The 26626-nt window shown below is 42.6% G+C and overlaps 1 protein-coding gene across 3 annotated transcripts in view; it reads left to right on the top strand.

Annotated features, from left to right (window-relative positions):
• LOC140483047 (ribosomal protein S6 kinase alpha-5-like) overlaps positions 1 to 26626 on the top strand; it is a 111139-nt gene that overhangs the window by 50471 nt on the left and 34042 nt on the right. For 2 of the 3 annotated variants that reach the window (XM_072580946.1, XM_072580945.1), the window contains exons 2-7: positions 1542 to 1608; positions 2605 to 2676; positions 9179 to 9397; positions 20763 to 20878; positions 21036 to 21143; positions 21302 to 21385. In XM_072580946.1, coding sequence (XP_072437047.1) covers positions 9241 to 9397; positions 20763 to 20878; positions 21036 to 21143; positions 21302 to 21385 — 465 coding nt within the window. In that variant the 5' untranslated portion in view covers positions 1542 to 1608; positions 2605 to 2676; positions 9179 to 9240. The remainder of the gene's footprint in view (positions 1 to 1541; positions 1609 to 2604; positions 2677 to 9178; positions 9398 to 20762; positions 20879 to 21035; positions 21144 to 21301; positions 21386 to 26626) is intronic. The other variant, XM_072580947.1, reaches the window with a different exon arrangement.

Raw genomic sequence — 26626 nt, 5'->3', positions numbered from 1 at the left:
GCTCCGGTTTCCTCCCACAGTCCAAAGATGTGCAGGTCAGGTGAATTGGCCATGCTAAATTGCCCATAGTGTTAGGTGCATTAGTCAGAGGGAAATGTATCTGGGTGGGGTTACTCTTCAGAGGTCAGTGTGGACTTGTTGGGCCGAAGGGCCTGTTTCCACACTGTAGGGAATCTAGAATCTAGCATTCAGAGACTTGACACCATCCAGAACAAAGCAGCCACTTGTCTGGCACCGCATCCAGAAATATTAACATCTTCCAACACCAGCACACAGTGCATATTCGTGCTACTATCTACAAGATGCACTGATCTAATTTGCCAAGGCTCCTTAGACAGCACTTCCTAACCTATAACCATTTCTGTCAGAAGGTTCAAAGTGGAGGAAACATGGGAACATTACCACCTGCCAGAACTCTTCCAAACTACTCACCATCCAGACTTGGAATTATATGTCTATTAGTTCGGAGTCTGTGTATTAAAATCCTGAAACTCCATCTTAAATGGAGTTGTGGGTGTACCTGCACCAATTGGATCACAGCACTTCAAGAAAACAGCTCACCATCGCCTTCTCAAAGGCAGCTAGGGGTGTGCAATAAATGCTGACCCAGCCAACAATGCCCACTTCTTCAATAAATTAATTAAACAAAGGACAAACATAAATCTGCATCAAGCATCTTTATCCTACAACGCCATCTATTTGCATCAACAATAGCTCATGCTTGTCTTGGAGGTATGGTTGCTCCTATGCTGTGCTATCTCTGTGATTATGATATGTCTGTGAAAGTCTGCTGACTTTGACTTTGTGCATGGGCAGTTGTGAATGACCTGAAATGATGCTGTCATGCATCTTTAGGCTTTGAGAACCTAGATTCGGATTGCACCACCTTACCATGGGTAGAGCAGTTTTGGCTGATTGAGAGGTTACGGGACATCAGGTACCGCGAATGTCTTCATATTGAGGTCACTTTGTCACTGCTCTCACATGGTGGCAGCTCATCAATCTTAGTAATTTGCTAAAGGACAGATTGCTGCTACTGTTAAAGTATACAGACCTGTTTGAGCACTGAGATCTGCATCCATGGTGATCTTATGTTGCAATGGAATTGCTCCAGGGGCTGTGCACTAGTGCTACTATGGAATTGGCTGTCGCCATGTAGACATTGGAAAGAGTAGATTCCAAGATCTGTCACACTGGAGCCTGATTCCGCTATGCTCTTTGACAGTAAAACCTCAAACATCTTTTTCTCCATTATCACCTGCATTCCATTTTATGTTGCCCTTTTATAATCTTTATCTGAGCTCTTTGCAACATCATAACATATTTGTTACCTTACCCTTTGGAGATTTGGCAAAGTTCACCCTCTTTTCACCACCTGGCTGTAGTCTAGTCTTGCCCATTGACTAAATAATACAGATCGTGACTCAAGATTAGGCTCTGAAGTTCAAGCAGTATTGGTACCTGCAATGACTGGGAGTATCAGATCAAGTAATGGTCACTATTCACCACTGCCATGAAGTTTCTCTTCCTCTTAATCCTAGCTGACCTGAAGCTGTCCAACCAAAACATCTAAGGAATTTGGATCTATAAGGGGAGGCTTGAGCCGAGGTAAGTGGCAATTCTGATGGAAAGTGGAAGAACCATGGTCACGCCATCTGCTCCTGCTCCTGCTCCTGCTCCTTCCACCAAACCATATTTCAGAATGAGATTGAGATGGGAATTGAGAAGGGACCACAGTTGTCACCATCGTTCTAGGTAGCTTTGGTAGTGTACATGCCATGGACTATTTTACTACTGACCTGATAATGCAGAGCATGATGACATTGAGCAGGTTTAGCAAATGCAGTCATACCGATCCTCCCTGATTGATAGAAAAGGAAGCCATTGAGAAGGCAGGATGTCAGTGACATGGTAATGAACTTGTATGATGTGCTTTCTACAGTTAAATAGCATGAATTATGTTTGTTTGTTTGTTTGAGCTGCATTGAGAAGTCTGGGCAGTTGTGTTTGCAGATGTGTTTGGTGATATGCAAGGTGATATGGTGGGCAGAAATATAGAAAAAGCTTGACGGAATTCATGTAATTATATCCCAATCATCAATTCTGCACAAAGTAGGAGACATAAATTGCGTCTGTTGCTCTGTGCCTTCTAATTTGTAATATTATTGACTATGGAGAGCCCTTATTTTCATCTGTTACTTTTGGCCTCCATAGCAGTTTCCTCACTCCAAGTTATTCTTAATGTCCTTTCCCTTCCTGATGGTTTTACCTTCAAGCCACTTTCTGCTTTGATTACATTGTAATTGGGCTCTATTCTTTGGTCTCGGTATCCCCACAATCAGATCACCCATGGAATACCATATAAATCTGTCAATGCAACTCCTACTTTAAAATCTTAGACTAGACCCTAGGTCATTAAAGCAAAGGTATTCTGAAGATGGTGTGTGTCAGTAGCTCACATCCCACATAATTGCAGATTTTGAGAGAATTTTCCATCTTGATAACTCTGAAAAATGAATCAACAACCTTACTAGATTTTTTTTGTGAAAAACTGAATTGCTATGCTCTATATTGCTATTTTCATCCTGTACTTTTAATTGGCAGCTAATCTCACTGGACACAGAGAAAGAGTTGGATTAGAAAACTTTGAGCTACTGAAAGTTCTGGGAACAGGAGGTGAGTTTTGACTGAAGCTTCTTCTGTTTGCCTTATGCTAAAAAGAATATAAATAGCAAAGCAAATCACAAATAATGAACCTTCCGAGTTCAACCTGTGTTTTGTTTTTTGTTTTGTTTTTTGTTTTGTTTTGTTTTGAATGTATTGATCTGTTCAGGACAATTTGTGCCACTGGACTAGGCAAGGAAATAGCAGATAATAACGTGCTCCTAATCATTGAGTGATGTCTACAGGAACTGAATGTGTTTTTATGAAGGGAGGATAGGATCTTATTTGATAGTGATGTGGTTGGCATCTGTACTTTTTATAATTAACCATTTTTCCTAATCCACTTGATCAGAGATGTTATTATGCAGGTGGGATTTGAACCTGGCCTCCCAGTGCATGGGTAGTGACACTACCACTATGCCAAAAAAGGCACCTGATATTCTCAGGCGATCTCCCTTCCAAGTATGAACCAGGCTTGAGTCTGCTTAGTTTCTGAGATCAGACAAGATTGGATGTTTTGAGACTAGTATAGCTGTAGGCCATCCATAGCTTTATCTCACAAGTAAATATTATCACCTAGATGAGGGTTTGTAAATACAGGTTGTTCTACGATAGTGCAGCAATTGCTTTCTTCTGCAACCCTATGCTATAGAAAACTGCTATGGAAAATCATGCTGTACAAGATTGCTAGAGAAAATTGCTATACCCATTCAGTAGAAAATTTGTGTTAGCCAAACAGCATCCACAATTCATCAATTGTGTTATAACCGATTTGTGTTAATAAAACGCATGATATATCAAAATAACCTGTATATAGTTCAAGTTGAATGCTGGATAAAAGGATGATCCTTTTCATATGAATGTTAGTGAACCATTAAGGGGAAAAACCCAAAATTGATTGGGTTGGGTCAGGTGAGATATTAAAATATTAATCTGAATATTGAATCTGACCCATTAATTTAAGTTCAAACAGAAATGGGACAAGTTAGACAGGCAAACAATTTAAATATTTTGTGCCTCCTATTTTTAAATTACCCCTCGCCATATTTTCTTGGTCTTGGGACACCCAGTGGCTGAAGGGACTTAGAAATAACTGCAGTCTGGATGAATATGCCCTTGCAGAATATTTGCTTCTCAATTCACCACAATTAACATATAATATATTTCTAATCAACCTGTTCTGGCATGTTGTATTAGACAAAAGAGTCACAGAGATGTGCAGCACCAAAACAGACCCTTCAATCCAACTCATCCATGCTTGCCAGATATCTTAAATCTAGTCTCATTTCAAATAGCCCTCTAAACCTTTCCTATTCATATGCCCATCCAGATTCCTTTTTAAATGTTGTTGTAATTGTACCAGCCACCACAATTTCTTCTGACAGCTCATTCCATGCATTCACCAACCTTTGCGTGAAAAAGTTGCCCCTTAGGACCCTTTTAAATCTTCCCCTCTCACCCCAAACCTAGGACCTCTAGTTTTGTACACCCCCACCCCAGGGAAAAGACCTTGTCGATTTACTCTTTCCATGCCTCTCATGTTTTTATAAACCTCTATAAGGTCACCCATTGACCTCCGACACTCCAGAGAAAACGGCTCCAGGCTGTTCAGCTTTTCGCTATAGCTCAAACTCTCCAATCCTAGCAATATCCTTGTAAATCTTTTCTGAGCCCATTCAAGTTTCACAACATCCTTCCTATAAGAGGGAGGCAAGAATTGCACACAATATTTCCAAAAGTGGCCTAACCGATGTCCTGTACAGCTGCAACCCCAACCCTAACCCTGGCCCTCCCAACTCCTGTACTCCATGCTCTGACCAGTAAAGGAAAGCATATAAACACCACCTTTACTGTACGATTCACCTGAGACTCCACTTTCAAGGAACAATGAGCCTGCACTCCAAGGTCTCTTTGTTCAGCAATACTCCCCGAGACCTTACCGTTTAAGTGTATATGTCCTGCCCTAACCTGCCTTTCCAAAATGTAGCACTTCACGTTTATCTAAATTAAATTCCATCTGCCACTCCTTGGCCCATTGACCTATCTGATCAAGATCCCATTGTACTGAGATAACCTCCTTTGCTGTTCACTACACCACCAATATTGGTGTCATCTGCAAACTTACTAACTATACCTCCTATGTACACGTCCAAATCATTTTTATATAAATGACAAAAAGCAGTGGACCCAGCACTGATCCTTGATGGATTGATGGGCCGAATGGCCTTACTTCCACTCCTATGTCTTATGGTCTTAATCCAGGAAAAAGTGAAAAAAACAAATGTTTGAGCTTACTGCGATGAGCTGGGGCAAGGGCTACAGTCATAGGAACAGTTAGTGTCACCAGAGGGATCATTCACTGAGCTATGATCTGGCATAAATAAAGACTGCTCTGTTCACATTTCAGAACATGTTAAGAGGCGTAAGTGGTGTCCCTGTTTTTGTCCAGGTTGCTAAAGTACCGATAGTGATGGGAGTTGGTCTTCCATTGCGTCCTTAATCGCCACATCGGTCACCTAGTTGCCAGGTATTCCAGTTATACCCAAGGCAGTGGGAAGATGTCAGACTTGCCTGCTGGTACGTTCCTCAGACAGTTTACAAGCCCAACTCCAAAAAGTTGGCAAAGTCCAAAGTTTAAAAGAATTACAAATCAGCTCTTATCTTCAAAATTCAATTGCATTATACCAACAGCAATTAGTTACTGAAGTTGAAAGTGTGAAATGTAGAAGTCCAAATAGTTAACCAAAGAGCAATTGACAAGTCAAAACTCAAAAGATCTTCTGGAGCATTGGTGAGGCTCTGCAGTGAATCTGTTATTAAAAATAAACTTTTTTAACAATACATAAGTCAATGGTAACAGACGGAGAAATGATTTACAAGTGGAAGTGAAGATGAGCTTGCCATTCTTCAGATGTTTATACTCTATTCATCAGAGTGCAAGTGTGTATGCTTGACTCAGTGCACACACCTTTTGAGAAACACCTTTGGACATTTTCCATAATTTAAAAATATGTAGAATATGTTTTTAGATTAATAATTTTTGCCAAAAGATTAACTTAGTTATTGCAACAGTCAAGTTAGATCCTATCTTCACCTTGTATCAACATGTGGATATTTCCTGCAAAAACTGACTAATGGTTAGCAGCCTGATTCTGGCTGTGTTTCTTTTCTTGCAGAACCCAGTGGCACCAAGACCCAATTATACTGCTCTGAGATGAGAACAGTTTAACCAGCTAATAAAGTATTTGTATATCACAGTTTTTTTAAAAAAGTCAATTTATGATAAAAAGGTATCAAAACTTATTTTAATGCCCACCATTGCTAATTCAGCTACATTTTTTGGTGGAACAGTTCAACAGGCACCAGCTGCATTCCACTACTTTGTCCAATTGGTCATTATTGGTCAGTGATTACTGAGTTGCAAGGAGACATAATAACTGCTTGAGGCCAAAATACATGAATTTCTGGCAGGAATTGCCAGACAGCAATCAGGAGAAGGAATCCTTATACTTGGCATGGGTGAGCAACTATCTAAATATTTGCCGAGATATCAAGAGCTCTCCTGCAATTAGCTGAAGTGCATTAGGTCACTGCAGTTGGAAAATTTTCATGCTATAGAGGAATTAGTTTATTACAAGATAGATTTCATACATTTTCCCACCCAAGTTAGATGTGTAAGTATTTTCAAAATTCTGTTCCCACATGTTATGACACACTGCTAGAGCTCACTGCTTGAACTCAGGCCTGTCTCAGAGCTAGGGTACTACCACTGCACCACAAAAGCCCTAAGAAATATTTTTTGATTGACCTGTTCAAGCATGTTATGACACACTCCAGTGCAGGTAGAGATTGAACCCATGTCTTCTGACCAAGAGGTAAACTACCATTGCACCACAGAACTCCTGAAATTAACTGTGTAAACTGATTGCTAGAATTACAAATTGCAATGAATCAATTAATGAGGTAAAACATATGTTTTTACACAAGAATTTAACATTGCATATTTGCAATAAAACAGACGTTTGCTCCTTAATAGTACACCATTATTGTTATAAAAGGTGTTGAAGAGTAGATTGCATTACAATTCTTGGTAGCAGCTCTTTGTATTTTGTGTTTCTGATGTTTGCATTGGTGTAGATGGAGTTTGAAAGCTAAATGCTTTTCCCAAAATGTACAAACAAGGGAGAATGAAATCACATTTCCCTTATGCTGCCTTTTAAATTCAAGCGTGACTGTGACCGTGCTAGTTTGTGCAGCATACTAAAGATCTAGCAACTCTGACTTTGTGACCTATGATAAATTCTAACATACTTATTATATAAACATAGAAAGAGGCCATTCGGCCAATCGTTCAACTTAACAGCCTAATCCAACTTTCTCTGTGACCTTTGATCCTATGTGCCCCAAGTGCTATATCTAGCTGATTCTTGCTCTATAGCTGATTCAATGTTTTGGCATCAACTACTTCCTGTGGTATGAATTCCACAGGGTCACTACTCCTTTGGGTGAAGAAATGTCTCTTCATCTCTATTCTGAGTGGTTCACCCTGAATCTTCAGACTGTGACCCCTGGTTCTGGACCCACCCACCATTGGGAACATCTCCCTGCATCTACCCTGTCTACGCCTGTTAGAATTTTAAAAGTTTTTGAGATCCCCCTCACTGGTCTGAACTTGAGCGAAAACAATCCTAACCTAGTCAATCTCTCCACATAGGAGAAAGTGAGGACTGCAGATGCTGGAGATCAGAGCTGAAAATGTCTTGCTGGAAATGCAAGGAACAGGAGAATCGACGTTTCGGGCATCATTCCTGAAGAAGGGCTGATGCCCGAAACATCGATTCTCCTGTTCCTTGGATGCTGCCTGACCTGCGCTTTTCCAGCAACACATTTTCAGCTCAATCTCTCCACATACCTCAGTCCCACCATCCCTGGAATCAGCCTTTTAAACCTTCACTGTGATGAAAGTGCTTAAGAAGGCTAACATACCATTTGCCTTTTTTACCACCTGCTGCACCTGTATGCCTATCTACAGCGTCTGGTGCACAAGTATACCCAGGTCCGCCTCTCAAACTCTCCTGTCTCAATTTACAGCCGTACAGGTAGTTATTTGCCATCTTGTTTTTGCTTCCACAGTGAATAACCTCAAATTTATCCAAATTATACTACATTTGCCATTGATTTGCCCACTCAACTAATTTATCTAGATCATGCTGAAGGATCTCCGCATCCTCGTCACCATTCACCCTCCCACCTAACCCGGGGTATCATCTGCAAACTTTGAGATGGTACATTTTGTTCCCTTATTCAAATCATTAATATATATATTGTGAATAGCTGGGGTCCGAGCACTGATCCCTTTGGCACCCCACAAGCTTCTGCCTGCCATTTTGAAAAGGATCCATTAATTCCTACTCTGTTTCCTCTCTGCCAACCAGTCTTCTATCCATCTCAATACACCTTCCCTAATCCCATGCGCTTTAATCTCGCACAGTAATCTTTTTTGCGGGACTTTCTCGAACACTTTCAGAAAGTCCAAATATAACACATTTACTGCCCCCCCCCCCTTGTCAACTCTACTAGTTGCATCTTCATTGAATTCCAACAGATTTTTCCAGCATGATTTCCCCTTCATAAATCCATGCTAACTCTGTCTGATTCTCCCACTGCTTTCTAAATTTTCTGCTATAAATGGATTTGATAATTTTCCCCACTACCAATGTTAGGTTTACTGGTCTATAATTCCCTGGTTTCTGTCTACCTTCCTTTTTGAATATTGGAGTAACCTTAGATTAGATTACATTAAATTCCCTACAGTGTGGAAACAGGCCCTTTGGTCCAACAAGTCCACACCTACCCTCCGAAGGGCAACCCACCCAGACCCATTCCCCTACATTTACCCCTGACAAATGCACCTAACACTACGGACAATTTAACATGGCTAATTCACCTAACCTGCACATCTTTGGACTGTGGGAGGAAACCCATGCAGACACAGGGAGAACGTGCAAACTCCACACAGACAGTTACTCGAGGCGGGAATTGAACCCAGGTCCCTGGCGCTGTGAGGCAGCAGTGCTAACCACTGAGCCACCATGCCACCCCTCCAATCTGCAGAGACTCTTCCAGAGTCTACAGAATCCTGGAAGATGACCACCAATGCATCCACTATTTCAAGAGTCACTTCAGTAAGTAATCTAAGATGTAGATTATCAGGCCCTGTGGATTTATCCGCCTTCAATCCCCTCAATTTTCCCAGCACCATTTCTCTACTAGTATTGATCTCCCTCAGCTCTTCCCTCTCACTAAATCTTGCATTCTCCAACATTTCTGGTATCCTCCTTTGTGAAGACAGTACCAAAGTATGTATTCAGTTGCTCAGAACAGCGCAAGAAGTAAGATTTTGTGCCAATCTTTATAATGTTTAAAAATGTTAAATAGCAATCAACTCTTGAGAGAAAATAATGCTTTACAATTAATAATGTCTTTATTCTTGTGTTTTATTATACTTTTGCAGCATATGGGAAAGTTTTCCTGGTTAGAAAAATTACTGGTCATGATGCAAACAAACTCTATGCAATGAAAGTGCTTAAGAAGGCTTCCATTGTACAAAAAGCAAAAACAACTGAGCACATCAAGACAGAACGGCAAGTGTTAGAACATATTCGACAGTCTCCTTTTCTGGTCACATTGCACTATGCCTTCCAAACCGACACCAAGCTTCATCTTATACTAGGTAATAGCTTTTGTCACTGCCTTTTAAAATATCTACATCTATGTTTTATGCATTTTTCATTTCTTCCCCAATCCTTTGTTTTACAATTGCATTGTGGGGTACATTGACAGCAGTGAAGTGATTCCTTAATACTCCAGTACATTCTATTTTAAATGTTGATAATTCTTCAGTTGAATTGAATGATTTACTGTCACTTGTATTTAACAAATAAATACAGTGAAGAGTATGATGTGTTGTCATGGTCTGGTGCCAATTTGATTTACAGAAAATATTAAAATATAACTAAAATATAACTTAAAACAGACTTCTTCCTCCCTTCTTGTGCTCTGCTTGGCACTGAGAGGTGTCTCCACAACAGGCTCCATGCCCAACAACACTGTGCTTTGCATCCATTCCTGGAATCCCACTCTGGGGCCACAACTGCTGTCACTGTTGCGCCACCAGGAGCACCACACTGGGCCTACCACATTGCCACTGATGCAACCACTGCTCCTGTCAATCTGCTGGGAGTACCGATTCAGGCCCACCACATTGCTGCAGCTGATCAATGCCAACTGCAGATGCTGTCGCCTTCACTGACTGCATAAGCTGGCCTGCTGTTGCTGCCATTGCCATCTTGAAAACTGGAGAAGCAGGAGGTTGGAATAACACAGCAAGTTGCTGTGTTATTCCAGCCTCCTGCTTGTCTACTTTGGATTTCAGCATCTGCAGTTTTTTTTTGTATCTAATCTTGAAAACTGGTGTTGCTGACACTGCCTTGAGTCCTGCACTTCGCCTATCAAAATCGAAGTCAACACACTTCAGCACCATCTCGTGCAGCTGGGCCCAGGCTTGCTGCTGTTGCAAGTTCTCAGAGGGCTCACTCTCCTCCACCCTAGCTCACTGTCCCCAGGGAGCCTACTCCTGCCACTGCTGCTCATGCTTGGGAGGCTGGGCCCACTCTCTTTCTCTGCCAAAGATGTTGAAAAGGCATCCAAAGAGGGGGAAAGAAGCAGAAGAAAAGAGCAAAAGTCAAAAAACAGGACAGACAGAAGCAGGCGAGCTCACGAGCTCTGACACCGTACCACTACTCCACCACCATCTTGGGCTTACAATGCTATTCTTCATATTATATTATGGCCCAGATTCTTTTGTTATTTTGCAGTCTATACTACATCTTCAGTCAAAGATATTCTGCCTTTTGTTAGACATGGGAAGGGAGAGCAAATTGGGATGGAAGGCCTTTTCAATTGACCTTTGCACATCTCTTAGTAATCAATTGTGGCAAAAACAGAAATTGCTGTTTCTGATAAACATGACAGGTCTGGCAACATCTGTGGAGAGAAATCACAGTTCAGGGTTTTGGTTTCAATGACCTTCTTCAGAACACTGGACTTGAAATATTAACTCCGCTTTCTCTCCATAGATGTTACCAGACCTGCTGAGTTTCTCCATCAGTTTCTGTTTTTGTTTTAGATTTCCAACTTCTGCAGTTCTTTGTTTTAATCAAGGTGGTGTTTTAATCATTGCTTTTGGAATTGGTCACTGTGTTACTTTTTTAACTGAAGAATAATGCTGGGCAGAGGCCAAAACCAAACAGTGCATGTAAAAATACATATTTGAGCATTAAGAATTTACATGTGGAAACAGGTTATATCACTTTGACATTGCAGCTTCATTAAAGTGTTACTGTGATGGAACTGAGGTTTTTATTTCCATAAAGCAAATAGTTATTTAGAGATAAGATGTGTGCCTAAGCTAAAAAACCCAGCAAGATATTTACCATATGGCTTTCTTCAAGGGCATTTTTACTCTGATGAATTGCGTGTAATGTAATGATATCTAATGAAGAAATAAGAAATTTCCTAATAGATGTGGGTAGGTTAGGTAAATGTGCCAAAATTTAGCAGGTGAAGTTTGATGTGAATGAGTGTTAGGTTATCCGTTTTGGCCAAAGGAATGGTAAGGCAACTTATCATCTAAATGGAGAGAAATTTCAGAGTGCTTTAATGCAGAAGGATCTGGGTGATCTCATGCATGAAGCGTAGAAAACTGGTATGAGCATACAGAGGTAATAAGAAAACCAAATGGAATTTTTTCATTTATTGCTAAAGTAATAGTGTATAGACATTAACAAGTGTTGCTACAACTGTACAAAGCATTAGTGAGATTGAACCTGGAGCATTGTATACATTTTTGGTCCCCATACTTGAGGAGGGATGTAGTTATATTGGAGGAGGTTCACAAGATTGATTGCAGAGATGAGACATCTGACTTCTAAAGAGAGATTGGGTAGTTTAAGCCTATACTCTCTGGAGTTTAGAAGAATGAGAGGAGATAAAATTGTGGTATGTAAGATGCTAAAGAGAATTACAAAGAGGACGTTGAGCAAGTGTTTCTTCACGTGGGGCAATCTGGAACAAGAGGTTATAGTTTTAGAATAAGGCGTAGCAGATTTAAAATTGATGAGGAAAACTTACTTCTCTCAAAGGGTCATGAGTCTGGAATTCACTATGTGAGTGCAGTGAATACTGGGACGTTGAGGAAATTTAAGGCAGAAAATTAATTTAGTAATGGATTGAAGGGTTATGGAGAGCAGGTAGGAAAATGGAGTTGAGGCCAAAATGAAATCAGCCATGATTGTATTGAATGGTGGAGTAGGCTTAAGCTGAAATGACTGCATTTGCTCCCAGTTCTTATGAAATTGTGATGTTTGGAATTTTAGATTGTTTTAAAAATAGACGCAAGTAAACTTTCGTTCTGTGAAGTTCTTTTTAAACCTAACTGGTCACTATCAAAAATGACTTTCTAAGTGCACCAGTTCCAAGAAGATGTTTGGATTTATGAGAGGCGGAGTTAAGCAATTAGCACTTTTAAGCAAATAGCTTTGTTTTGAAATTCAGAGCAGAGAACTGAATTCAGTTCAGAACAGTTTTTATGGGAACCAGTTGAGACTTGGGAGCAGAAGTAGGTCATTCAGCCCTTCAAGTCTACTATGCCATTCAGTAAGATCACAGCTGATCTGCTAAATGTCAACATCACTTTCCTTTCATTTCTTTACTGATTTAAAAAAAAACCTGTCTATCTTGACCTTGAATATACTTAATGACTCAGTTTCAACAGGCTTCTGTGGTAAAGAATTCCATAGGTTTTCTATCCTCTGAGAGAAGAAATTCCTTTTTATCTCTGTCTTAAATGGATGACCCGTTATTCCAAGATTATGCCTTCTGGTCCTAGACTGTTCACAAGGAGGAACAATATCTCTGCATCTCTCTTATTAAGTCCTCTAAGGTAGAGGTATAGTTTCTGAGAATTTTGAGTTTCTTTATAATGTTGAGAAGCAGTTTGAAAATTTGGTTTGTTGTTTGTATTAAAATCTTATTTTCTATTTCTGTATTCCTTAGTTTTTTTTATTCATTCACTCTTCTGTGTAAATTTATGTTTTGTTGATTTAAATAAAGTCCACAGCCTTGTGTGAATATATTTCAGTAACTAACTGCCATTTGGCTGAAGTAAAAATAAATTAAGCAAATGATCTATCAAGAAAAGATTTCACTCTGACTTTCTAGTAGTACCATCAGGTGGGATCAGTAATCTGCAAAGCCTTTGGAGGCTTTGATACTTGGTGAACTTTGTGATTTATGTACAAGGGTGAGGAAGTGATGATACTATTCTATTTATATTCAAATAAATGTAATGCAAACATTATTTCCAAAAATGTAACCAAACTGAAAAGAATACCAAGCTTATAGAATACACAACTAGAGAAGTAATTTCAGTATTGATAAGTGTAAGGTCATGAATTTTGAAAAGTGAATAATACCAGTTAATCTTTGGAAAGTTAGCTTTTGATTTTTGCCATGACAAAGATGCTGTCTGTTGTAGCAAAAATCAAATACATTGCCAAATAGCAGATGTCCCAATGCCAAATTTGATAATTCCTACTTTTGTGGAAGCTGAAATGGGGGTGGGGGGGTGGGATGTTACCTTTCAGCTTTTGTCATTTTATAATTTGACACTGTCATCTTTCACATTACCTGTATGCACCATTGCACACTCTTAGTCTCATCCACAAATTTTAATATTGTACTTCCAATTCCCAAGTCTACCTCATTCACGTAACATACAAACTCACATGCTCTGCCAATCAAAGTATCTACCTTTAACCCTAGTGCTTGGTTTTCTGTTTTGCAGCTAATTTGTTTGAGTTTATAAATGCCAAATGATGGGGACAAATGTAAAAAATATTGCATGCACAAATATTTAGTGGAAGCAGCTGTCTCTACTCTGATGTCAGTTTGGTGGCCTGTGTGCCTGAAACATGGCAGGAGCAGGTTTGAACTTTATGGAATTGTTTGGAAGGACAGTCTTTGGAAGAAAGTTGTTTTGGATTTTGTTTTTTGAAAAGCATTCCTTGCTATTTAGTTCTGTTGACATAGGCCTGAAGGCAACCATCATTGGATTAGTTGTATGTTATAGGGGAGGCAATGACCTAGTGGCATTATCGCTGGACTAATCCAGAGACCCTTGTAATGTTCTGGGGACCTAGGTTCGAATCTTGCCATGGCAGATGGTGGAATTTGAATTTAATACATATCTGGAATTAAGAGTCTAATGATGAAGAGACCATGAATCCATTGCCAATTGTCAGGAAAAGCCAATCTGGTTCACTGATGTTTTTTAGGGAAGGAAACTGCCATCCTTACCTGGTCTGGCCTGCATGCGACTCCAGACCCACAGTAATGTGGTTGATTCTTAACAATTAGAGATGGGCAATAAATGCTGGCCTAGCCAGCGACACCCTCATCCTGTGAATGAATAAAAAAGACTAATTTTGCAATTTTCTAGTATCACAGTAAGGCATACCATTTCACAGTTTGGCATGTATTAGTGGTTATAGATTCTTTGAAGTGGGATTATAATTTCCAGTCCTTATTTTTAGAACAGATTGTGCATCTGAATTAAAATGGTGTAAGACTTTGCGCATTTGAAGTTATGTAAATGCAATAGGTGTTATTTTATAAATGCAAGTGTTTTTTTTTGAATATGGTGGAGTCTGCACACTTGAATTGCATGCTCTTTCATCTTACCATGGGTCCTGAGGTTTGCCCATGGCTGATGCTAGATATAGTAGGTGTAAGGAGGAAAAGATGCTAGATAAGGCATGATTTAGCACCAAGTAGGCATCTGGAGCTGTAAAGAACCTTGGAATAGGTACAGGCTATCAGTTTACTTGTAGAGTAAAAGATATTATAGGGATAGGTACAGAGGCATAGATTGACACAGGGGATATGAGGGATCTTGGAGGTGGGTACAGAGGAGAAATGATTTCTGTTGGAGAACTGTGTGACTTTGGCATGCTGTCTGCCTCAAGGCAGTGGAATCATTAAAGCAGAGGTAGATTATTGCTGGGCAACAGAATTGCAAGTTATGAGGGTAATTGGGAATGTGAACAGATCAGCCGTGATTTTGTTGAAAGGCGGTGCAGACTCAAAAGTCTGAAATTTGCACTTATTGCTCTTATTTCTTATGTTAAATCTCTCATATCGAGGACATGAAGTTGCATAGTTTAGCATGAATAGATTTAGTAGAGTAAGCTGGAAGTGTTTTTTGTTTTTTTTTATATATGGACACAGTGCCGAAGGCCCAAGGCAGCTTTCTGCTCACCCACTTCCAGGTCTATCATACGCACTTGTTTCAGACGGCATTGCACAATGTTTTGGGAGCCCCATTAACTTGAAACTAAATTTCCAACTTCTGGAGCACACACTCTCTTGGACTGAGTTTGTAGAACTGGAAATATTTCTCCTCTGTGCTCCTGACCCAGGAGGAAAAATTCAGCATCCCCAAGTGGTTCAATGGGATAATAATGGAAGGAAATCTGTAGGCATAGATTCACAAATTATTAAAAGTAATAAATCAGTCAACAAAGCCACAATGTTGGTGTTCATTCTCAGATGATTGGAATTCAAAATCAAAAAAAAATTTAAACTAATATAGAGCATCCACTAGATCACACTTCTGATTGCCATCATGTTCCTCTTCTCTTATGCAGAAAGATTGAGCAGGTTGTGAAAATACATATTATCTTTAGAGGAATGAGAGGTGACTTTGTTGGAATATAAAAGATTCTGAAGTGGCTTATTGACAGGGTATATGTTGAGAGGACACTTCTTCTGGAGGAGTCTAGATCTAGTGGAACAGTTTTGAAGAAGAATCCATGTTTCTGTTGCAAGATAAAGATGAAAAATCTTTATGGTCATTTATTTGTATAATTCTTTTCCCAGAGGGGATGGCTCATTACATGTGTTCAAGGCAGAATTAGATTTTTGGTCAAGAAGTGAGTCTGGTTATGGAGCTAAAACAAAAAGATGGGACTTAGTGCCATAATCTTATTAAATGGCAGAGCAACCCCAGGAGCTCAGTTTAAACCTGCTCCTCACTGTTGTCTTATGAAAAGGATATAGAAGAACTGCAGGAAATAGGGAAAAAAAATTCAAATTTGAAATCAGAACTAAGAAGTTATATCATCAGGAAAGGCTAGACAGGTTGGAACAGTTTTCTCTGAAAAGCAGAAATGTGAAAGTTGTTAAGATAATCTGCAAGCAGAAGTTTGGGAATAAGAGAGCAACAATGGAGAAGACTTCTCTGTACAAGCACTGAAGTAGATAATTTCAATCTGGAAATGGCGTTCATAGCAGTAGTCTATCGAAGTGTTACATTATTTGGAGTACTGTAGAAGTAATGAAAAGCATTTTATTATTTGTGTGCTAATCTCCCATGGCAACTGTTACAACACAGTGGTGAACCCTTCTGTTAATTAAACCAAACACCCAGAAAAGCTCACCTCACCTCGTAAACTGTTCAAATTGCACTATTTAAAGAAAATAATATGAATTTATTCTTCAACTCTAAAAGTGAACACTAAACAACAACTATTCATAACTCTAAGCCCCCTTTCTCTTAGCTGCTTATTATCTACCTCCAACTCTATAGCAATATGCTGTTCCAATAAAACACTTATTAAAGTTACATTAATTTAATTTCAAAACATATAGTGGCTGTCATAGTCGGTGTCTGTCTTCTTCCGCCTGAATATCTTCCTGGGTCTTTGTCTTTTTTTTAACTGTGAAGATGATTCATATGAAAAGGTGTCTTTGATAGAGAGTGTTTCAAATGGTAATTGATCTGTCTGACTTTCAAACTGCCTGCCTTTTTTTATACCCCCAACATCAGATCATCACATTGGTTCAATGTTAGCAAAATAATAAATTTAAACTTAATTGGGTTTTAGTATCCTGGGCCATAATTAAACAAGTTAAAGTAGAATTGTTGTCAAAACAGCAACCAACTCTGGTATCTATTTCACAGCCAAATGTTACATATTTTCAATTTTTCAGTACACTCTGAGATTGCTAGTTAGTCATATGACAGGTAATCGTAAGCTTTCAGTGTAAAGCAACATTTGCTGTCTCTTAAATGCATCTTCAACTTCATAAAACACCTCCCCTTAAGAAAAAAAATGAAACATCATAATGAAAAGATGGCTTCTTTTTTCTCATTTTTAACCCCACTGCAGTAAAATACATACGACGTTAAGTTCATATTAGTTGCTGCACAACACTGGAATCTGTCCAATCTTATCTATACTTTATCCTTTAAATCCGCAATAATGCAACTGCTACCACATTTTTACAACCTGCAACATGTGTAATTTTTAAATTTAAAAGTTTGTAACATAAGACTCCAACGAAATAGTCTCATATTCTTGTCTTTAAATCATTCCAGGAATGAAAGAGAATTGTGATCTGTGTACACAACTGTCTCCTACACTTTGTTCGTCACATGAACATTAAAATGTTGTAAGGCCAGTACCAAGCTCAATAATTCTTTTTCAATGGTCGAGAATTTTCTCTGGTGGGTGTTAAGTTTCTTTAAAAAGTAGCCAATTGGCTGTTCAATTCCATCATCTTCCTGCAGCAGTACAGCTCCAATTCCTATACTACTTGCATTGATTGCAACTTTGCAGTGTTTCAAACAATTTGGTGCAACTAAAACTGGTGTTGTGGTTAATACTGCTTTTAAATTGTCAATGCCTCCTAGCATTGTTCTGTCCACTGAAAGTTTTTGTTGTTATTCAGTAAATTTGTTAGTGGTACTTCCATGCTGCTAAAGTTTAGAACAAACTTACGGTGGAATCTGCTTAGTCCCAAAAATTGGAGCATCTCTTTTTTTCGAAGTTGGTCATGGAAGTTCCTCGATGGCCTTCATCTTGGCATTCCTTGGGGTCAACCTTCCATGATCGATGTTATGACCCAAGAATGTCGCCTCTGCCTTCGCGTTGTACAAGTGATTCAAAACCAAGGGCTGAATCATGCATTTTTTTGACTCTGTACAAGTTTCATCAGATTTTATGGAGGGTTAATCACCAAAGCTACTTCATTACTTGCATGCAGTTCCTCTAAGATGTGACTCATGTTTGATTTCTGCTCCTTATTACTACACACCTTGCTAACAACTTGCCACTCAGTGGATATCCCGGAATTCACCAGCATCCTTTGCGCTTGTGCCAGCTTTAAAAACCCATGGTGCACTTGGACAGACAATGTTAATCCCTACACTATTGACATTTGCCCTGTCATGGCAGATGAGGGCAGTTCACTTCTAGCTTTCCTGGATCCTGGAAGTGCTGCAGGCATGTGGTGCTGCTGTGAGATTTCCTTTCTCCCCGGGGCCAGTAGTGGAAACCATGACACCAGGCCATGCCAGCCTGGTCTGAGATTGTTGCCCGTGTAAAGCACTATCAGCCTTTTGGAGCAATGTAGGAAGCAAGTCAATGTCCTTCTCCACTCTGCCAGCCAAAGTCTGTCTGATGCCTTGCATTCAGTTTATCTCTGCTGCTGTATCCCCGTCCCACAAAGGCTAATGCTCTACCACTCTTGTTATTGCCTGCAACATCTTTGTCTTGCTTTCACCCACTATAACCCCGACACCGCTATTCCAGCTTGCCCTCTGCATTAACTTGTGATACCTCCTCGTGCACCAACAGTAATAGCTATGCCACCCACTTTTGCCTTTGTAATACCTATCTGTCTCTTATTCTATGAAAGTAACAGACAATAATAGGGTAAAAAGACTTGAGGCTAACAGTGTGATGCCTGTCATTTTCATTCCTCACCTCTTATCCTAACCTTGAATATCCTGAGCAGGCCCTGGTCTAATGCAAGCAGCCCTTGACTTAATTGTTGGGAATTGCTGAGCAAAGGCCTTTGTAAACAATGACTAGTATCCTGGCTTTGTGTATGCACTAAACAACAAGGCAAAGCAGAAGCGATATGACTGTGGTATCTCTGGTTGAGGGGACAATGTGTGAAAAGACAAGACCATGTAAAGCAAGAATGCTCTGAGCATTGAAGTAGGGTTAAAGGTAGTGAGTGCTCCAACGGTGAGCTAAGAGCCCACAGCAGCAGCCTGGTCCAATCCATGAATTGGATGTACGTCCCTTAGCACACGCTATTGGTCCTGTAGAATTACAATGATAATTGCTGGTGACACCCACAATACAGTATTGAAGTGCAGGAGCAACCTATAAGTGCATCAGAGATGTGCAACGAAGGTTCTTCAAAGCTGGCACTTGGATGCCAATGTCCCTAGATGTGAATGCTTGTGCCAGTGATCATGGAGTGTGCCCTGCAATGTTGGTACCTGGTTTTACAACATGGAAGTAGTTCAGAATAAGCGGCAAGTTAAATTCGCCAGGAGCTCACTCTGGTTTCCTTATACTATGTTTTTGTAGATCACAAACATTCATTTAAAGTTAAACCATTTTTAATAAAGTTCTACTGTTAAGGTAAGGTCAGTGACACCCAGGAAACCTGTGGCGTTCGGTTTGTGATCGTTTTAAAGGTGGTGTGCACCTGTTGGCTTTGTGCAGTTGTGTGTAATGTCAGCAGTTTTCCTCATTTAGCTGTACAACAAAAAGGGAAGGGAGCAAGAGAATTTACTGTCTTGAAGGCTCAGAATGAACAAGTGTGAATCAGTGGTGAGGGGATTTGAAGTGATGTCAGGCACATTGGAGTAGAGGAGGGATCCAGCAGAGGAAGGAAGGTGGGATTAGGAGCATGGAGGAGTGAAGAGAAAAGAGCCTGGTTTTTAGGGTGTAGTGGAGGCAGTGGTGGTATGAGCAGTCACTCAAGGTATGGAAATGAGGACCAATGTTGTTGCCCAAATGGGGGTCCATCTTGAATGATGTCTGACTGTTACATGGAGCTTTGAATTCACTTACAATGTTCCAATTGCCCCGGCTGAGAATGTCCTTTACAAGACACAGACAAGAGAGCCAACTCAGCCTGCAAGTTCAACCATGCCTCAGTGAGTGCAAAACCATATGAATTTTAAAGCATAGTATTGTTTCTTTCACATTAAAGAAAATATCAACTTCTCAGTAATGGTTGACACGTATCAAACTATGGTGTGCAAGTTCATTGAATCTCTGTCTAAGCTAGCCTTAACAAATAGCAATAATGCATATATGAATGAAGTGAGTCTAATGACATACAAAATATTTGAAGTTTAATTTTGAAAAACACTTGAGCCACTTTTTGTGCTCTTGCATTTTAATTTAGTGGCAATGCTGTTGAGCAAGAAAATTGTGGCTGTGATCCACAGGCGCTCTGTTTGACTTGAAGACTCTTTAATAGGCTACCCTTACATCCATCATTTTCAGCTACTGCTGGATTTCACTAAAGCTTTGCGTTTAACGTGCATGCTGTTGGCACTTAGAATTCTAACAATAATCACATGGGGAAAGAAAGCAGAAGGAGAGAAGACCGTGCACAGTTCCGGTAGTAATGTCAGAAGGGCCTGTTAATGAAAAATCCCTGCCGTTATAGTTTAATGTTTAAACGTGCATGTTATTGTGCCACAAGATTAAAAAGTAATGTCCAAACTCCAAATGGTATAGGTTACATTAGAGAAATGGATTCATATATATATATATATTTGCAAGAACTCATGATTTTAACCTATAATGTGAACCCTTTTGCTGGATTATTGACTTTTTTTTGTTTCTCTTTGCATACAGTGGTAATTGTTGTTGCACAATTGTGTATCTGTGGTATCTAGAATTCCTTTCAGTTTCTCTACCTCGTCCTCAAATTTGCAGTTTATAATGAAGTGTAATGGCTAATATTTTATATGCTCAACATTGAGGTCAGGCATGAAAATCTGTCTGTCATGAGAATTTATGGCAAGGTCATTAATTTCACAACATGTTCAATTGCCTGATGAGATATTGACCAAGTTATATTACATTACAATTTAATTCTAAATACTATAAAGTTTCAAGACTTTTAATTTATAAGTATTGTCCAAATTATTTTTGTAGATTATGTGAATGGTGGTGAGTTGTTTACACATCTATACCAAAGGGAACACTTCACAGAAGAAGACGTTCAAATCTATGCAGGAGAGATTGTGTTAGCACTAGAACACCTTCATCAGGTAAGTGTGATACAGAGAGAAATAGAATTGCCAGTATAATTATTCTAAATATTGTGCCATAATTGTAGAAATCAATGTTACACATTATTAACTAATTCATTAGTTTCTTGAATATCTTTTTCTGAGAAATTAAACTATTTAATGCCTTTAATTGTAGCTTGGCATCATATATCGAGACATCAAGCTGGAAAATATTTTATTGGATGGTGATGGTCATATAGTTTTGACAGACTTTGGACTCAGCAAGGAATTTGTCACTTTTGAGGTAATTCTTGTTTTTTACAAATTGAGTTACTTTGTATTGTTTTGCATTTTCTGACTGTTAGGCAGAGGTGATTGTAAACTTCAAAACCTTACTTAATTTGTTTAGTAATTTTTTTATTGGTTTGCACACTAATCTTACACGCTTGCTTTTTGTTTCAGGATGAAAGAACATATTCATTCTGTGGTACCATTGAATATATGGCACCAGAGATTGTTCAAGGAGGAAGTAGTGGCCATGATAAGGTAGAAACATTATTGTTTACCTCAAAATAAAAGTTAAATTACAAGATTTTTACATTTTTGATTTAGTACACAATGTTGTAATTAACAACAATAAATTGAACTACTTTCAACTATCTCTAATTTTTGATCTCCACCACCATTATTTCCTGTATCCATAAATGCCCTCCAAGCAACTGTCTCGTTGTAAAATCAGCAAAAGTCTATGCAGTTTTGAATTTGAGCCTGAATCATATGCTTGTATTTACTGCAAAATGGTCAGGTGTGAAAAGTCTGTTTCAGCAATGCTGGAGCCCTGTTGGTATTGGTTAACTGAACACAGACTAGGCATTTAATTCAAGATGTTTCATATTGGTGTGACAGAGTGACCAACCAGGTGACAAAGAAAGTGTACATGAGCAATGTAATTTTATTTAAGGTAGATATTAATTTCAGCAGCTAAGAGAAAAGTTTGTGGGTGAACTAATTTGCTTAACTTCTGTGATATTTCTCTAGTGTACTACTGAGATTGCAAAATAGGAGATGGATAGCCTAATGTCAAATTTCATCATATCAACTTTTTTTAGTATTGGCCAACCTATACATGTCTTTAAGATTGATTAGATCTGAAGCTCAGGAGACAGGAGCTAAATCTTCATTTCTTAAAGATGATATGCTGGTATCAAACTGGATGGTATGTGTAGCTAACTTGATACCAAACTGGGGTATAGCTAATAATGTATTGCACCAAAATAGAAGATGACATAAGCAGTCTTGTAGAGTGGGCAGAAATGAAAATGAAATTCAGTATAGTGAACTTATTTTGGTAGGAGAGTGAGGGAGCCACATATTATTTGGGTGAGAAACTAGCTTGGGTACAGGAGCAGGAAGATCTAGAAATACAAACAATAAAGATGCCAACCCTCTAACTCAGCACCACCTTCCAAACCTGCAATCTTCTTACTGACCTCTCCGCCCCCACCCCCACTCCGGCCTATCCCCCTCACTTATCACCCTCACCTTAACCTCCTTCCACCTATCGCGTTTCCAACGCCCCTCCCCCAAGTCCCTCCTCCTTACCTTTTTATCTTAGCCTGCTTGGCACACTTTCCTCATTCCTGAAGAAGGGCTCATGCCCGAAACGTCGATTCTCCTGCCCTTTGGATGCTGCCTGACCTGCTGCGCTTTTCCAGCAACATATTTTCAGCTCTGATCTCCAGCATCTGCAGTCCTCACTTTCTCCTAACACAAATTGATAACAGTGTAAAGAGTGCAGGCAAAATAATGGGGTTCCTTTATGGAGAAATGGAATATAATGTTAGAGGGATGATGTTGGATTAATGTGCAGCTTTGATTAGATCAAACTTGGAAAAGTGATTTTGCTTTGAGTGTCCATAACACAAGGTATATTGATGCACTGCAGAAAATGCAGAAAATGTTGATAAAACCATTATCAGAATTTGAGAGGTTGCAGCTATCAGAAAAGATTAAATGGCTGGAACTCTTTTTTTTTTCTCTGGAACAGAGAAATCTGAAGGCCTTTCAAATTATGAAGGATTTGAAATAGTGGATGTTGGAAAAGTGTTACCATTAGTGGTTGTGTTTAAAACAAGGAGTATGCATGAAGGATTGCTACTAACAGAAAGGGGTAATTATGTGGAATGTGCTGTCATATGAAGTAGTTGAAGCAGGTAGATTTGTTCCATTTAAGGGGAGGCTTGAAGCGTATTTGTGAGATGAGGAAATGGGATATGACTGCAAGGTGTCAACAATATAATTGTGTGGAGTATAAACACAGGCATAGGTTAATTGGGTTGAATGGACTGTTTCTGTACTGTAGGTTCTTTGTGGTTAATCCTTTTGTTTTATATGACATTTGAAGTTACTGTTCCAGAATCAGTTGCCAAAATGTGAGTGGTTTAATGACATTGCACAACTTGGGGCAAGGAAAGTATATTCTGTGAAGTGGCAATTCATAATTCCTAGAATATACTTTTGTTGCTGCAAGTTGCTGAATGATTTGCACTGCTTTGCCATTAGCTCTTTAAAAATGGCAGTTCTCCATCAATAAACTTCATGAGGTTACACAATTAACACTAACTGTCCACTAAATTTGCAACAGAACGTTAGGATTTTTTAAAGAAGGATTATTATTTTCATACATGCAGAGTTCTACAGATTTATATTGGATGTATCGATTTCTTTCTTTCTTTCTTTCTTTCTTCCTTCATGGAATTTGAGCAATGATGCATGTGTTACTCATTCCTAATTGCGCTTGAGCTGAGAGCAGTTAAGTGCTGGCCAGTATGGATCTGGTGTCCAATGCAAGCCAGATCAGGCAAATTTTCTTTCCTACAGTGAACTAAATGAGTTTTTACGGCAATCAATGATGGTTAGACACAGTAACTGAGGCTAGTTTTAAATGTCATATTTATTGAATTCAGATTCCACCAGTTACCATGGTGGGATTTGAGCTGATGTACTGGGCCTCAGGATTACTTGTCCAGTGACACCTTGATTACCTCACTGTCTCCTCTATACATATTGTACAACTGATGAGTTCATATAGGTGTTTCTCAGAGATGAAGAAACAATGGTGTAGTGTTTGTCCCTCTTACATATTAGATTAGATTAGATTAGATTACTTACAGCGTGGAAACAGGCCCTACGGCCCAACAAGTCCACACCAACCCACCAAAGCGCAACCCACCCAGACCCATTCCCCTACATTTACCCCTGCACCTAACACTACGGGCAATTTTAGCATTCACCTAACCTGCACGTTTTTGGACTGTGGAAGGAAACCAGAGCACCCAGAGGAAACCCACGCAGACACTGGGAGAATGTGCAAACTCCACACAGTCAGTTGCCTGAGGCGGGAATTGAACCTGGGCCTCTGGCGCTGAGAGGCAGCAGTGCTAACCACTGTACCGCCGTGCCGCCCAAATTTTGAAGTTTAAATTGTTCCAAATGATTAGTTCAGTTGTATTTGTGCTTAATGTTACTTTTTAGTGTGAATTATTGCAATTGATTAGGAACAGATTATCAAGAAACTATAAAATAGAGGAGGAAATGCAAACAAAGTGGTGATTAATTATCAGTCACTAATTATGTAGTTCCTTTGTGGGAGTGAATGAATGAACTGCTTTATCACCTTGGCTAAATGGTTTTGGTGAAGGTTACATTACACAGGTCCTGATCATAGTTTTCTGTCGCTCGCCCGCCCTCTGTCTGTCGCTCGCCCGCCCTCTGTCTGTCTGTCGCTCGCCCGCCCTCTGTCTGTCTGTCGCTCGCCCGCCCTCTGTCTGTCTGTCGCTCGCCCGCCCTCTGTCTGTCTGTCGCTCGCTCGCCCGCCCTCTGTCTGTCTGTCGCTCGCCCGCCCTCTGTCTGTCTGTCGCTCGCCCGCCCTCTGTCTGTCTGTCGCTCGCCCGCCCTCTGTCTGTCTGTCGCTCGCCCGCCCGCCCTCTGTCTGTCGCTCGCCCCGCCCGCCCTCTGTCTGTCGCTCGCCCGCCCGCCCTCTGTCTGTCGCTCGCCCGCCCGCCCTCTGTCTGTCGCTCGCCCGCCCGCCCTCTGTCTGTCGCTCGCCCGCCCGCCCTCTGTCTGTCGCTCGCCCGCCCGCCCTCTGTCTGTCGCTCGCCCGCCCGCCCTCTGTCTGTCGCTCGCCCGCCCGCCCTCTGTCTGTCGCTCGCCCGCCCGCCCTCTGTCTGTCGCTCGCCCGCCCTCTGTCTGTCTGTCGCTCGCCCGCCCTCTGTCTGTCTGTCGCTCGCCCGCCCTCTGTCTGTCTGTCGCTCGCCCGCCCGCCCTCTGTCTGTCGCTCGCCCGCCCGCCCGCCGTCTGTCGCTCGCCCGCCCGCCCGCCGTCTGTCGCTCGCCCGCCCGCCCGCCGTCTGTCGCTCGCCCGCCCGCCCGCCGTCTGTCGCTCGCCCGCCCGCCCTCTGTCTGTCGCTCGCCCGCCCGCCCGCCGTCTGTCGCTCGCCCGCCCGCCCGCCGTCTGTCGCTCGCCCGCCCGCCCGCCGTCTGTCGCTCGCCCGCCCGCCCGCCGTCTGTCGCTCGCCCGCCCGCCCGCCGTCTGTCGCTCGCCCGCCCGCCCGCCGTCTGTCGCTCGCCCGCCCGCCCGCCGTCTGTCGCTCGCCCGCCCGCCCGCCGTCTGTCGCTCGCCCGCCCGCCCGCCGTCTGTCGCTCGCCCGCCCGCCCGCCGTCTGTCGCTCGCCCGCCCGCCCGCCGTCTGTCGCTCGCCCGCCCGCCCGCCGTCTGTCGCTCGCCCGCCCGCCCGCCGTCTGTCGCTCGCCCGCCCGCCCGCCGTCTGTCGCTCGCCCGCCCGCCCGCCGTCTGTCGCTCGCCCGCCCGCCCGCCGTCTGTCGCTCGCCCGCCCGCCCGCCGTCTGTCGCTCGCCCGCCCGCCCGCCGTCTGTCGCTCGCCCGCCCGCCCGCCGTCTGTCGCGCCCGCCCGCCCGCCGTCTGTCGCCCGCCCGCCCCGCCGTCTGTCGCCCGCCCGCCCGCCCGCCGTCTGTCGCCCGCCCGCCCGCCCGCCGTCTGTCGCTCGCTCGCCCGCCCGCCCGCCGTCTGTCGCTCGCCCGCCCGCCCGCCGTCTGTCGCTCGCCCGCCCGCCCGCCGTCTGTCGCTCGCCCGCCCGCCCGCCGTCTGTCGCTCGCCCGCCCGCCCGCCGTCTGTCGCTCGCCCGCCCGCCCGCCGTCTGTCGCTCGCCCGCCCGCCCGCCGTCTGTCGCTCGCCCGCCCGCCCGCCGTCTGTCGCTCGCCCGCCCGCCCGCCGTCTGTCGCTCGCCCGCCCGCCCGCCGTCTGTCGCTCGCCCGCCCGCCCGCCGTCTGTCGCTCGCCCGCCCGCCCGCCGTCTGTCGCTCGCCCGCCCGCCCGCCGTCTGTCGCTCGCCCGCCCGCCGTCTGTCGCTCGCCCGCCCGCCCGCCGTCTGTCGCTCGCCCGCCCGCCCGCCGTCTGTCGCTCGCCCGCCCGCCGTCAGTCGCTCGCCCGCCCGCCCGCCGTCTGTCGCTCGCCCGCCCGCCGTCTGTCGCTCGCCCGCCCGCCCGCCGTCTGTCGCTCGCCCGCCCGCCCGCCGTCTGTCGCTCGCCCGCCCGCCCGCCGTCTGTCGCTCGCCCGCCCGCCCGCCGTCTGTCGCTCGCCCGCCCGCCGTCTGTCGCTCGCCCGCCGCCCGCCGTCTGTCGCTCGCCCGCCCGCCCGCCGTCTGTCGCTCGCCCGCCGTCTGTCGCTCGCCCGCCCGCCCGCCGTCTGTCGCTCGCCCGCCCGCCCGCCGTC

This window comes from Chiloscyllium punctatum, chromosome 11, assembly GCF_047496795.1.
Source record: "Chiloscyllium punctatum isolate Juve2018m chromosome 11, sChiPun1.3, whole genome shotgun sequence".
NCBI classification, from domain to species: Eukaryota; Metazoa; Chordata; class Chondrichthyes; order Orectolobiformes; family Hemiscylliidae; genus Chiloscyllium; species Chiloscyllium punctatum.
The sequence above is the reverse complement of the archived record's forward strand: the minus strand, read 5'-3'. Positions and strand labels throughout refer to the sequence as shown.